A 13,831-nucleotide genomic window follows, 5' to 3' on the forward strand; every position below is an offset into this window, starting at 1 on the left:
ATTGTTTAGATGGGATGAACACTGTAAAAATCCGTTCTCGAAAGTGGGTTGAACCAGAAAGTTCTGACTGTCTCACCTCTCTGGGAAGAGAGCAGCACAGCCTGAGGGCAACAGCAAGAAGACCCTCTCCCTTGCTCCCACCAGATGTTCCTGAAATGGTGGTGGGACAGAAAGAGAAGGAAGGCTGAGCGAAGGAAGTGAGGTGCTTTTGAACTGTGGTGTTGGAGGAAAATTTGGAGAGTGCCGTGGACCGCGAAAAGATCCAACCAGTCCATCCTCCAGGAAAGAAAGCCTGACTGCTCACTGGAGAGAAGGAGATGAAGAACTTTGGCCACATCATGAGAAGACAGGAAAGCTTAGGGAAGACAGTAATGCTGGGGAAAATGAAAGGAAGAGGGGCCGACCAAGGGCAAGGTGGATGGGATGGTATTCTTGAAGTAACTGGCTTGACTCTGAAGGAGATGGGGGTGGCCATGGCCGACAGGCAAACAGGTCACCAAGAGTCAGAAACAAGTGAACAAATAAACAACAACAACAACAGAAGGAGTTCCAAAGATCTCCAGTAGATCTGAAAACAAGGGCAGGCTTATAAGGGAGATATGGTCCTTGGCCTGGCCTGGAGCTCTTCAAATCCAGTGGGACTTCATGTTGTGGGTGTTGGGGCAGAACTTTGGGAACTCAAAGGTTTGAATCCCTGCTGGCTTTGGAAACCCACTGGGTGATCTTAGGCAAGTTCCACTCTCTCGGCCTCAGAGGAAAGCGCTGGAAAACCTTCTCTTAACAAATGATCTTGACCAGCTAAAATCTCAAGAGAAAGGCAACCAAAATGATAAAAGTTCTAGTAGCCAAGGTCTATGAAGAGGGGCTGAGATCTCGGTATGTTTAGCTTGGAGAGAAAAAGGCTGGGAGAAGGGGACACGATAGCCAAGTTTAAATATGTGAAAGGATGTCATTTTGAGGAGGGGGCAAGCTTGCTTTCTGCTGCTCTGGAGCAAGGGATTCAAACTGCAGGAAAAGAGATCCCACCTAAACATTAGGAAGATCTTCCTGATGGTAAGAGCAGTTTACAGTGGAATATACTGCCTCGGAGTCCAGTGGCATTGCCTTCTCTGCCAGGAGTGCTTTGGTGGTGTGTTCCTCCATGGCAGAGGTTGGACTGGGTGGCCCTGGTGGCCTCTTCCAATTTTATCATTCCATGCATGTGCACATGCTTGTTTTCAGAAAAAAGGGACAAACATTTCTGACCAAACTCCTGTCCAACCACTGACCTCTTCCCTGTCTTTTCTTTCCTTTTCAGTTAGTGACCAAGGGTCCAACAGCTCTGGGACAGGTAAGTGAGAAGTAACTTCCATCTCCAAGGGTAGAAAGCTTTCCCCTTTCAAGTCAATGGTTGTGTTTGATCCACACCTCTCCCCAGCCTTTCATCTCCCAGCTTTGTATAAGCTTCTAGGCAAGTGTAAGGAAAGCTCTGTGTCTCCCTTTGGAATCTCCACCACCATCCTGTTGAGGGCAATGGCCCAGTCCTTGAGACCAAAAAGTGCAGCTGAGTTACAATCTGGCACCTCAGAGCCAAAGAGTGCCTAAACTCTGGAATGACAGCCATAGAGCAGTCAGTGGAGACACTTCTCATTGTTTATCTTTACCACCATCCACTGATGTTCATGAACCCTCTTGGGTTCAATCCCCAGACCACTGACTTGCTCGACGCTTTTGAATGCAACTCTCAGTCAACTGTGCTACTGAAGAAGAGGCCAAGCCACTTTTCCATCTCTTTTCTTTCAGGCTCTGCTGTGCCCATCTAGGAATCCCACAGCAAGGTAAATAAATGGCAGTGGGAGGGAACAGGATTAAGCCTTGTGATAGGGAGTCTTATTTGGAGGCATATTTTCCTTCCCAACCTCATAGAATCATAGAATCCAAGAATTGGAAGAGACCTCGTGGGCCATACAGTCCAAGCCCCTGCCAAGAAGCAGGAATCTTGCATTCAGATCACCCCTGACAGATGGCCATCCAGCCTCTGCTTAAAAGCTTCCAAAGAAGGAGCCTCCATCATGCAGAAACTCACAGGGAATGAGTTCAGAAGGAGAAGGGTCTCATGGCAAAATGTTTTCCTCCTTCCTCTCCATTTTGAATGAGCTGTTGAACTTGCTGATCGAAAGGTCGCAGGTTTGAATCTGGGGAGCAGTGTGAGCTACCGCTGTTATCCCCAACAACTGCCAACCTAGCAGTTTGAAAACATGCCAATGTGAGTAGATCAGTAGGTACCACTCCTGTGGGAAGGTAACGGCACTCCACGTAGTCATGCCAGCCACATGACATTGGAGGTGTCTATGGACAGTGCTGTCTCTTCGGGTTAGAAATGGAGATGAGCACCAACCCTCAGAGTCGGATACGACTGGACTTAATGTCTGAAGAAAACCTTGACCTTACCTTACTTGCTCAATGAGCAATTCTGGTGTCAGCTGCAGTTCTCTTGCCTGTCAGAGGCAGGGACACACAGCCGCAATAGGATTGGCTAGAGCAGAGTCCCATACTTGCCCAGCTCAAACTTTTTTCTGGGGAAATAGCCTCTATCATAAGCCATCGAGCTTTTCCTGGAACTTCTAGATGGTGGGTTCGCAAATACATCTTCCAAGCTTCTAGTCCTGGAAGGCAGCTTTCCTTCATCACTTTGTACACAATTTGTATCTGGTCTCACACTTCATGATGGAAGCGGTCTCTGGGATCTCTGTAATGCACCTTCGCTTGTCACACTCAACTCTGGTGAAATGTTAATTTGGAAGAAGAAGGGATGTTTATTTCTACTGAAATTCTTGAAGGACGTCTCCTAACTTCTTGTCACCAGCTCTTCAGTCCCCTCTTCCCCATTCCATCTTCTGGTTTCTGTCTCTTGTCCCAATTTAAAGGATTTCCTTGTTTTCCTCTCCCTAGTATGACCAGCAGATCTACTATAGAAGAGAAGAGAAGAGGGAAAAGAGTACATCCATTTGAAGATTTCCTCACTATCTTTCACTGACTGGTTGCCTGTTCAGATTTTCAGAATATTTCAAATTAAGAGGGAGAAATCAAAAACAACTTGAGGCAATTTGCTTTTTTGACGGGAATAGAGTGCTTTAGAATTAATTGGCAGTTAAAAGGATGAGCTTCGGCTTTGCATCTGATTAAAAAAATCCTCATTGATACTATGTTTAGATTAAATCTCTGCATAAGAGAAAAACAGTAAGTATGGAATAAATATACTTTGCCTGCAATCCTGTTAGTAACTTATGTAATACAAGCACATGTGTCTCTTTTGGGGAGGGGCATTAGGAGGCTATTCCCTGTCCTTTTCTGATGCACCCAAAACCTGTCCAGCTTTGAGGGACCACCGCTGCTCTTTCTTACTGGCAGAACAAGGAGGGAAGTCTAGATAGAAAGAGGAAGCCAGTCTGAGGCCCCTTCCACAGCTGAATAAATCCCACATTATCGGCATTGAACTGGAATATATGGCAGTGTAAAGATGTTCCACAGAGGAGTTAATATAGAAATTGAATAATAGTTGGGCCAAATGGCATCCTTGCTTGAAGCTTGAACCACTTGGGGCCCTTCCACATAGCAATATAACCCAGAATGTCAAGGCAGAAAATCCCACACTATCTGCTTTGAGCTGGGTTATCTGAGTCCACACAGCCATATATTCCAGTTCAAAGCAGAACATATGGGATTTTATTCAGCTGTGTGGAAGCGGCCTTTGCAAGATGGCCTTGGGGACTGCATCTTACTGTCAGAGGAGTTCCCTCTGGACTGTTCATTAGTTGCAGGAGTCGTCTGTCTATTGAGGTGGACCCAAGTTTTTCCCCATAGCTTGGTACAGGAGATGGAATCAAAAGCTGCTCTGAAGTTTATAAACATAGCATAGAGAGAAGATGACCTGAGGGAGGAATATTTCTCTATGAGATGTTGAAATACTATGTGTGATGATGTGTATTTTTATTCCTATTGTCATGTATTGTTTAGACAATAGTTAGTAATGATAAGTATGTAGAATTGTATTTTATTAGGGATGGTAACTAGCTTGGCTTGCCTTGAGCTGTTGCCATAGCAACAGGGGCAGAGCCAACTGCCACTTGGCAGCGCAGCTTTTTGAAAGTTGTCAGTCTGTAGCCAGAGAGTTTCAGAAGAGGATCAATCTGTGAATCAGTCTGTAGCCGGAGAGTTGCAGAAGAGGACTGATCTGTGAATCAGCAATCTGTAACCAGAGAGTTACAGGAGAGGATTCTCCAGTGAGAGGATCAAGGAACTGATCTGTAGTTGTGAACTACAGAGGTAGTGGATTCTGTGTGGAAGTAGAAATCCAACAGGAATCCTGTAGTGATAGAACCACAGGGAGGACTGATTCTCCGGGGAATGTGGAATGCGGAAGAACTTCATCGGTGTCGTTGATGGACGATGAAAAGCAGCAGCTCCCCTGGCGGCCAGAAAAAAGTTAAATAGCCTCGGTGTATTTGTCTGTTAAATGTTGTTTGTCAAACTGGCATTGAATGTTTGCCATATATGTGTTTACTGTAATCCGCCCTGAGTCCCCTGCGGGGTGAGGAGGGCGGAATATAAGAACTGTAAATAAATGTAAATAAATAAATTCTTTGATTAAGAATCAAGATTTGGCTTGGAGCCAATACAGTTAATAAGTCAAGTGGCTTATTTGTATTACCAGAATGGTTGTTAAAGGAAGAAACATCTGCCTAAAGAAAACTTTTGAAATCTGTTTAGTGCCTAGAGTCATTCAAGAACTTCCATAAATGTAACCAGCTAAGTTTGTGCCTCTAGAGTGAAGTAACATTGAATCTATTCCACTCTTGTTATATTCCAATAAACTTGTTACTGTTTTTTCTCAAGCCTTGTCTCAGATACAATTTCTTCTAAGTCAAACAGCCCTGTACAAGAAGAAGAAGGACCAAATTAGGGTTACTAAATGTAATCTACACTATCAAATAAGAAAACCCCCTTAATTAGTAGTCCCTTAGCATCCAGCTCCTAGGTTGATATTGATAATTACATGGCTTCCTCACACTATGCGTTGGTCAATGGTGGATTGTCCTCCCCTGAAGCCGGCTTGCTTCTCCGCAAGTATATCCTCTTGCTCCATCCAGTCCAGTAGTTTCCATTGAAGATGTTTTGTGTACATTTAAGCCTGAAGAAGAGAAGGCTGAGAGGAGACATGATAGCCATGTATAAATATGTGAGAGGAAGTCTTAGGGAGGAGGGAGCCGCCTTCCTTTCTGCTGCCCTGGAGACTAGGACGCAATGGAGCAATGGCTTCAAACTACGAGAAAGGAGATTCCACCTGAACATTAGGAAGAACTTCCGGACTGTAAGGAGAGCTGTTCAGCAGTGGAACTCTCTGCCCCGGAGTGTGGTGCAAGCTCCTTCTTTGGAGGCTTTTAAACAGAAGCTGGATGGCCATCTGCCAGGGATGCTTTGAATGCAATTTTCCTGCTTCTTGGCAGAATGGGGTTGGAGTATATGGCCCATGAGGTCTCTTCCAATTTGATGATTCTATTTTGCTGATGGTATTGAGGAGGCTGATGGGTCTATAGCAGTGGTTCTCAACCTTCCAAATGCCGTGACCCCTTAATACAGTTCCTTATGTTGTGGTGACCCCCAACCATAACATTATTTTCATTGCTATTTCACAACTGTAATTTTTCTCCTGTTACGAATCATCTTGTAAATATCCGATATGCAGGATGTATTTTCATTCATTTGACACAAATACTCGATACACCCAAATTTGAATACTGGTGGGGTTGAGGGAAGGATTGATTATGGCATTTGGGAGTTATGGTTGCTGGGATTTATAGTTCACCTACAATATCAAAGAGCATTCTGAACTCCACCAACAATGGAATTGAACCAAGCTTGGCACACAGAGCTCCCATGACCAACAGAAAATAATAGAAGGGTTTGGTGGGCATTGACCTTGGGTTTTGGAGTTATAGTTCACCTCCATCTAGACAGCATTGTGGACTCAAAACAATGATGCATCTGGACTAAACTCAAATACTCAATATGCCCAAATGTGAACATGTGGTTTGGGGAGGATAGCCCTTGACATTTGGGAGTTGTAGTTGCTGGGATTTATAGTTCACCTACGACCAAAGAGCATTCTGAACCCCGCTAACAATAGAACTGGGACAAACTTCCCACACAGAACCCCCACAACCAACAGAAAATACTGTGCTTTCCAATTGTCTTTGGCGACCCCTCTGAAACCCCCTGGCGACTCCCCCAGGGGTCCCGACCCCCAGGTTGAGAAACACTGGTCTATAGTTTGCAGGCTCATCCTGATTCCCTTTCTTTTTATAGATGGGGACAATAATTGCCAGCCTCCAGTCTTTTGTTATTTTTCCATATTTGTCAATGCAGGTAAACACTGTAGCATCACTGCATGGATGGGGGACCAGAAGTCCAGATGGTTCTTGATGACCTCTGCAGGTTGAATGACAGGTCTTCCCCTGCCACCCCCAACAATGGAGCATCGTGGGACAGACCATTCCCTGTCTCCACTGATTGCTTCCTCGCCTGGATGTCCTTGTCTTCCGTTCAGAAGTTTTGTTTTTTGGAAAACGTGGTTGTATAACTTTCATTTCCAGCTCTTAATTGTTTTGGCTTTTGCAAAATCAAAACATGCTTCCAGCTTTTTGGGTGGGGAAATGGATTTTCATGTACACAAACAAGCACTGGATGTTTTTCTTAGCTAATTGTGCTGTTCTGGAACGGCTGTTCCAGGGGCTCCAATTTTGTGCTTTGCACTGTTTGCTCATAGTCCTAAGTTGCAGGGACTTTGCAGATAGGTGGCTCCTTTGGCTGCATTCATAGGGTAAGCCACCTGTCAATAATAGTTAGGATCCCTGGTCCCGCCCCTCTCTGGGTTTTTTGGAGGGAAGGGGCCATCTTTCAGTTAGTCTCAGCAAAGGAAGTCTATGCAGAGGGTGTATACAGACGTCCTCCTGTACAAAGGCTTCGTCCCTTAAGACTTTCCGGGGGAGAACAGTCTTGAGAGCCTCTAAAGATTCCCAAAGCTTCCAGGGAAACAGCCTTACAGCCCTGAGGAATTACAGAGGGAATAACAGCTCTAACCATCAAAGCAGCTAAGTGATTACAAGCCTTTTGATAGGTTCGCTCGGCGTTGAGACGTAGTTCAGCCCGGTAGTGAATCCACATCAATGAGGTTTAGGTTCACAGCAGCCTGGGAGGAGCTAGAAAGGGGAATTTTCCTTTAAACAAGGTTTTTAAAGATAGTGCCTGTTCCCTGTGAACAAGATTGCAAGAGCCAAGAGATTGTTAAGAAAGTTTTACAATTCCTGTTTGTTCATCAATAAAAGACTGTTATATTTAAGCTCAAGCCTTATAAAGACTGTTTAATAAGGGAAATTTCTCTAAAGGCTTCTTTTCGGGGGGCCTGGCTTCCCGCTGGATCCAAGCCATACACCCTCTCTTAAAGGCACTTCATTTCAGGTCCAGCGGCGACAGAACATGTGCCCATAAAAAGGAAAGCTAACACCTTTTTAAAATAATCGTATATCATCATGGCAGTGTGGACTAGTTTTTTAAAAGTCTGTAATAATGTTGTGGGCAGAAATAAAGAGATTCCTTCCCTTTTCTTCCTGCTGTGGCTTGTTTATATTTATTTACTTGCTTTATTTTATGTCCCTCCTTCGCTTCCTCATGAGGAACTCCATGCTTCTTCGTTGTCAAAAGTATCTTGTCACCTGCTGCTTATGTTTTATCCCTCTCTGCCATTATTATTATTATTATTATTATTATTATTATTATTATATAACATTATACTATATTAGGGAGCCCCCGGTGGCGCAGTGGGTTAAAGCACTGAGCTGCTGAGCTTGTTGATCGAAAGGTCGCAGGTTCGATTCCAGAGAGCGGTGTGAGCTTCCGCTGTCAGCCCTAGCTTCTGCCAACCTAGCAGTTCGAAAACATGCAAATGTGAGTAGATCAATAGGTACCGCTCCGGCGGGAAGGTAACGGCGCTCCATGCAGTCATGCCGGCCACATGACCTTGGAGGTGTCTACGGACAACGCTGGCTCTTCGGCTTAGAAATGGAGATGAGCACCACACCCCAGAGTCAGACATGACTGGACTTAATGTCAGGGGACTAGCTTTACCTTTACCTACATTTATACCCCACCCTTCTCACCCCAGTGAGGGACTCAGGGTGGCTTACAATCCACGGCATACAATGCCACATCTATATATATAAATCTGTTAGGTTGGTTCAACGGGACAGCAAAACTCCACAACCCCCCAATGAAACTTAACCAAAATTCCCATGCCCATAACACAACCCACAAGGTACAAACATATCTACTCAAAATGAAAAACAACACAACAACACACTCACAAAACAGCAAAACAACAAAACTCCACAACCCCCCAACGAAACTTAACCAAAATTCCCATGCCCATAACACAACCCACAAGGTACAAACATATCTACTCAAAATGAAAAACAACACAACAACACTCACAAAACGGCAAAACAACAAAACTCAACCCCCCCCAACGAAACTTAACCAAAATTCCCATGCCCATAACACAACCGACAAGGTACAAACGTATCTACTCAAAATGAAAAACAACACAACAACACACTCGCAAAACAGCAAAACAACTGAGCATGCGCATTGGCGCCCAGCCACAAGTTCCCTGGCGCGTGCACACAGCCTTCTGGCCAACGTTCCCTCTGCGGAAGCCATGCCCACTCCAAGCCCCAAGCCGCTTCCCGCACACACACACCCCCTGCCGCACACACACACACAACCCCACGCTCCATCACTCCCCCCGCCGCTGTACACACATGCAACCCCACGCTCCATCACTCCCCCCGCCGCCGCACACACACACGCAACCCCACGCTCCATCACTCCCCCCGCTGTCGCACACATACACGCAACCCCACGCTCCATCACTCCCCCCGCCGCAGCACACACACACACGCAACCCCACGCTCCATCACTCCCCTCGCCGCCGCACACAGACACGCAACCCCACGCTCCATCACTCCCTCGCCACTGCACACACACATGCAACCCCACTCCCCCCGCCGCCGCACACACACACACAACCCCACGCTCCATCACTCCCCCCGCCGCCGCACACACACACTCAACCCCACGCTCCATCACTCCCCCCGCCGCCGCACACACACACGCAACCCCACGCTCCATCACTCCTCCCGCCGCCGCACACACACACGCAACCCCATGCTCCATCACTCCCCTGCCCCAATCTTACCTGCTTTTACTTCACGCCACCTCCAAACCTCACCCCGCCCCTTCCCGCCCTGTCAAAATCCAGGAAAGACAGGAAGGAAAGAAGGAAGAAAGAGAAAAGGAGGTAAAGAAAAAGCGGGAAGGAAGGAAAGTTAGAGAAAGAAGGAAGAAGAAAAGGAAAGAAAAGGAAAGATGGATGGAAAGAAAAGAGGGACCGCAGAAGAGAAAGAAAAAGGGGGAAGGAAGGAAAGAGGTAGAGAAGGAAGAAATGAGAGAGAGAGGGAGGGAAAGAAAAAGGGGGAAGAAAGGAAGGAGAGAAGGAAAGAAAAAAGGGAAGGAAGGAAAGAGGGAGTGAAGGAAGGGCGAAGATGTAGAGAAAGAGGGAGGGAAGGAAAGAGAAGGAAGAAAAGAGACCAGAGGAGGGGGAAAAAAGGGAAGGAAGGAAGGAGAGAAGAAAAAAGGGAATGAAGGAAGGAAAGAGGGAGTGAAGGAAGGGGGAAGATGTAGAGAAAGAGGGAGGGAAGGAAGGAAAGAAGGAAAGAGAGAAGGAAGAAAAGAGATCAGAAGAGAAAGAAAAAGGGGGAAGGAAAGAGATAGAGAAGGAAGAGGAGAAGGAAAGATGGGAGGGAAGGAAGGAAGGAAGGAAGGAAGGAAGGAGGGAAAGAAGGAGAGAAAGAAGGAAGGTTGGCGACAGCAACACGTGGCGGGTAAAGATTGTTATTTCTTTTATTATTATGTTATTATTCCTATTAGACCCTGGGGGAATGGGAGAGGTGTCAGGTCCCAGAGGCAATGCATTGCATTATTGTTATTGTTATGATGGTGGTGAAATAAAAGGAAATAAAAAGTGAAAGAAGGAAGCAAACAGGGAGGGAAGAAAGGCAAAGGAAGAAAGGGGGAGGGAATGAAGGAAAGAGAGAAGGATGAAACCAAGTAGTGAAAGAAGGAAAGAAAGAAAGAGGTAGAGAAGGAAGAAAGGAGAGAAAGGGGGAGGAAAAGGGGGAAGGAATAGGTAGGGACCTCTCTTTCATAATAGTCCAGATCTCTACCTCAACTTTGATAAGTTTTACTATAGGCCACAGCAACGCGTGGCAGGGCACAGCTAGTTACATATATAATAATAAGCATAATGTATGAATTTAAACAATTAACATATCACTTTAAACATACAATAATAAACATGAGATAATAATATAAATACAATAACAAGCTTAGAAGTAATTCCAATAGAAATACAATAAAAAAGCTTAAAAGTATACATACAATAATTCAGATATAAATACAAAAAATAACTTAAAAGTAAACATTGAATCCCAACCAAAGTGGGCTGATGGAAAAAGTGGTCTGAAGCAGCAGGAGAGGAAGGGGAACCCCGAAAACAAGCGCCCGCTCAAGAGTTCCAATGTCCAAATGCTTACTTACTTAGGTGATCCCTCATTTTCCAAGGATGATTGTCTTCCAGTGTTCTTGTGGGTCCGTATGTGGCTGTGGAGCCCTATTCTTGCTCTGCATCTTTTTCCGCAGTGAGGGCATTGGTTTCCAGGTGGAAGGTGGTCCCGGTCGGGGTTGGCTTGACGCGCCTTCCTCTTGGCACGCTTCTCCCTTTCGCCCTCCACTCGTGCCTCTTCAAATTCTGTAGCACTGCTGGTCACAGCTGACCTCCAGCTGGAGCACTCAAGGGCCAGGGCTTCCCAGTTCTCAGTGTCTATGCCGGAGATTTTAAGGTTGGCTTTGAGCCCATCTTTAAATCTCTTTTCCTGTCCACCAACGTTCCGTTTTCTGTTCTTGAGTTCGGAGTAGAGCAACTGCTTTGGGAGACGGTGGTCGGACATCCGGACAACATGGCTGGTCCAGCGGAGTTGATGTTGGAGGACCATCGCTTGAATGCTGGTGGTCTTTGCTTCTTCCAACACGCTGACGTTTGTCCGCTTGTCTTCCCAAGAGATTTGCAGGATTTTCTGGAGGCAGCGCTGATGGAATCATTCCAGGAGTTGCATGTGACGTCTGTAGACAGTCCACGTCTCGCAGGCATAGAGCAGGGTTGGGAGGACAATAGCTCTATAAACAAGCACCTTGGTATCCCTACGGATGTCCCAGTCCTCAAACACTCTCTGCTTCATTCGGAAAAATGCTGCGCTCGCAGAGCTCAGGCGGTGTTGTATTTCCAGACCAAGCACAGTCCGAAGACCCAAACACCTCAACGGCGGAGCAGGTGGAGGATAACATGGTACATGTTTCAATGGCTGTGAATGTCCAAATGATGGGCAGCATGGCTATGGAGGCACCTGGCAAAGGTATTCCGGCAGCCGGGCAATGGGTGGCATGGCCATTGAAGTAGCAGTGCGGTGAGGTTGCGGGGGCCATGTTCTCTCCCTGCTGGGTCAGCTGGCTGGAAAGAGGGTGTGGCTGCAGGTCTCCTCGTGGGTAAGCCCAGGGCTGAGCAGGCAGCAAAGGTGGATGGCAACACTCAGGCCCCAGGGTCCCTCTTTGGCAGGTGTTTTCTATCTAGAACAGTAGCCCCAAAAGTACTGTTTCTAGGTTCAATTCTAATTTTGCAGCTAGCCAGACCTCACTTGATCAGAAGAACAGTCTTAAAGCCAACACAGAGATGAGATTGTTCTTCTATCACCTTTCTTTGTATCTTGCAGCTTGGTTAAAGAACCGGATTCGGCTTCCTGGATTCTGTTGCGCAGCAGCGGATTTTACCCAGCGCCCAAAGTCCAAAGGCAATAGACTCACAGACACAGAGGAAAAATGCACAGAAAAATCTTGACTCTTTACTCAGCAGAGATGAAACATAAACTTGCAATGTTGCATACGAAAATCAAACAATGCAACAAACTTACATAGTCCTTGTAAGTAACACAAAATAAGGCATCTTCATCTTACATCAAAGAGCCGAAGAGCTGGCATTGCCCATAGACGCCACCAAGGTCATGTGGCTGATATGACCGACTGGAGTGCTGTTCCTTTCCCGCCAAAGGTGGAATTATTGATCTACTCACATTTGCATACTTTCAAACTGCTACGTTGGCAGAAGCTGGGCCCAACAGCAGGAGCTCACCCCGCCGCCCAGGCCTGTAGTGAGGGGGTGGTTTTAGGGGTTCAACTCCCCCCCCCGAAATGTTTCAGATTTTTTTAAAAAACTGGTTTACTCATGAATTTTAACTGGTTAACCAAATCCCCATGCTAAGTCTATGAGATGCAAAGAACTAAGAGTCCCTCCAGAACTGCAAGGACTATCTCAAGCAAATATTGACAATTTATTCACACTGTCATTACTTGCAGGAATAGCCGGTGTAGCGAAGCAACCAAGTTGGGGGGTGAGGTGAATGCCAGGAGGCCAGACTTGGTGGAGGTGGTTGACAGGGCTATGGAAGGCTATGGAAGGCTGCTCTGCCCTCTGCTGTGCTCTTTGCTTCAGCATGAGCTAGGAGGCAGGTTTCAACCACCACCACCACCACCACCACCCCGCGCGAAATTTTCAACCCCCCCCCCCCCCGAAAATTTCAACCCCTCCCGGAAATTTTTTCTGGCTACGGCCCTGCCGCTGCCCACCCCAGATTTGAACTGCCAACCTTTCAGTCAGCAAGTTCCTTCTCTGAGTCCCATTACTGGCAGCCTGGCATGATATCAATGAGTGAAAGGAGAATTACCGTCTTCCTCTCTGGAGACGTTTCCAAAGGTTTCAGCCATGGGCTTCTTGGGTTGTTGTAGGTTTTTTCGGGCTGTATGGCCATGGTCTAGAGGCATTCTCTCCTGACATTTCGCCTGCATCCTCAGAGGTAGTGAGGTCTGTTGGAAGTAGGAAACATGGGCTTCTTTGTCGTCATCATCGTCTCTTCTGGGGTTTCAGTCCACCAGAGTCAGAGAAGAGTGCACAAGCAGAAGGGAAGATGGGGAGGGTGAGGGAAGGGCAGAAGGGGGAGGGGGTTCCTCTGGAGGGGAGGAAGGGAAGGTGGAACTCCTCGCCACTGGAGCCCCCCACTTCCTCCCCTGGTTGCCATGGAGACACACACACACACACCCAGCAGAGGGAAGCAGAACAGAGCAGGCTTGGGGCAGAGGCGGCATTTCTGCGGGTTTCCTACAACTCGAGGAGCCCTATGAGGAGCAGCTTAAAGAGCTGGGCATATTTAGCCTGAAGAAGAGAAGGCTGAGAGGAGACATGATTGCCATGTATAAATATGTGAGAGGAACTCCTAGGGAGGTGGGAGGAGACTTGTTTTCTGCTTCCCTGGAGACTAGGACACAATGGAGTAATTACTTCAAACTACAAGAAAGGAAATTCCACCTGAACATGAGGAAGAACTTCCTGACTGTGAGAGCCGTTCAGCAGTGGAACTCTCTGCCCCGGAGTGTGGTGGAGGCTCCTTCTTTGGAGGCTTTGAAACAGAGGCTGGATGGCCATCTGTCGGGGGAGGGGTGCTTTGAATGCAATATTCCTGCTTCTTGGCAGAATGGGGTTGGACTGGATGGCCCAGGAGGTCTCTTCCAACTCGAGGACTCTAGGATTCGATGACATCGGCGTTTCTCAAAGTCTTTGGGGAAGACTTTGGAT

At 46.8% G+C, this 13,831-nt stretch overlaps 1 protein-coding gene across 7 annotated transcripts in view; it reads left to right on the forward strand.

Moving 5' to 3' along the window:
- Positions 1-13,831, forward strand: part of LOC132765344 (patr class I histocompatibility antigen, B-1 alpha chain-like) — a 71,684-nt gene that overhangs the window by 40,480 nt on the left and 17,373 nt on the right. For 3 of the 7 annotated variants that reach the window (XM_067465436.1, XM_067465434.1, XM_067465431.1), the window contains exons 7-9: positions 1,298-1,330; positions 1,783-1,817; positions 2,932-4,874. In XM_067465436.1, coding sequence (XP_067321537.1) covers positions 1,298-1,330; positions 1,783-1,802 — 53 coding nt within the window. In that variant the 3' untranslated portion in view covers positions 1,803-1,817; positions 2,932-4,874. Of the gene's footprint in view, positions 1-1,297; positions 1,331-1,782; positions 1,818-2,931; positions 4,875-13,831 lie in introns of those variants that run through there. The other 4 variants (XM_067465432.1, XM_067465433.1, XR_010909386.1 and 1 more) reach the window with 3 other exon arrangements.

The sequence above is a fragment of the Anolis sagrei genome, chromosome 2 (assembly GCF_037176765.1).
Source record: "Anolis sagrei isolate rAnoSag1 chromosome 2, rAnoSag1.mat, whole genome shotgun sequence".
NCBI classification, from domain to species: domain Eukaryota; kingdom Metazoa; phylum Chordata; class Lepidosauria; order Squamata; family Dactyloidae; genus Anolis; species Anolis sagrei.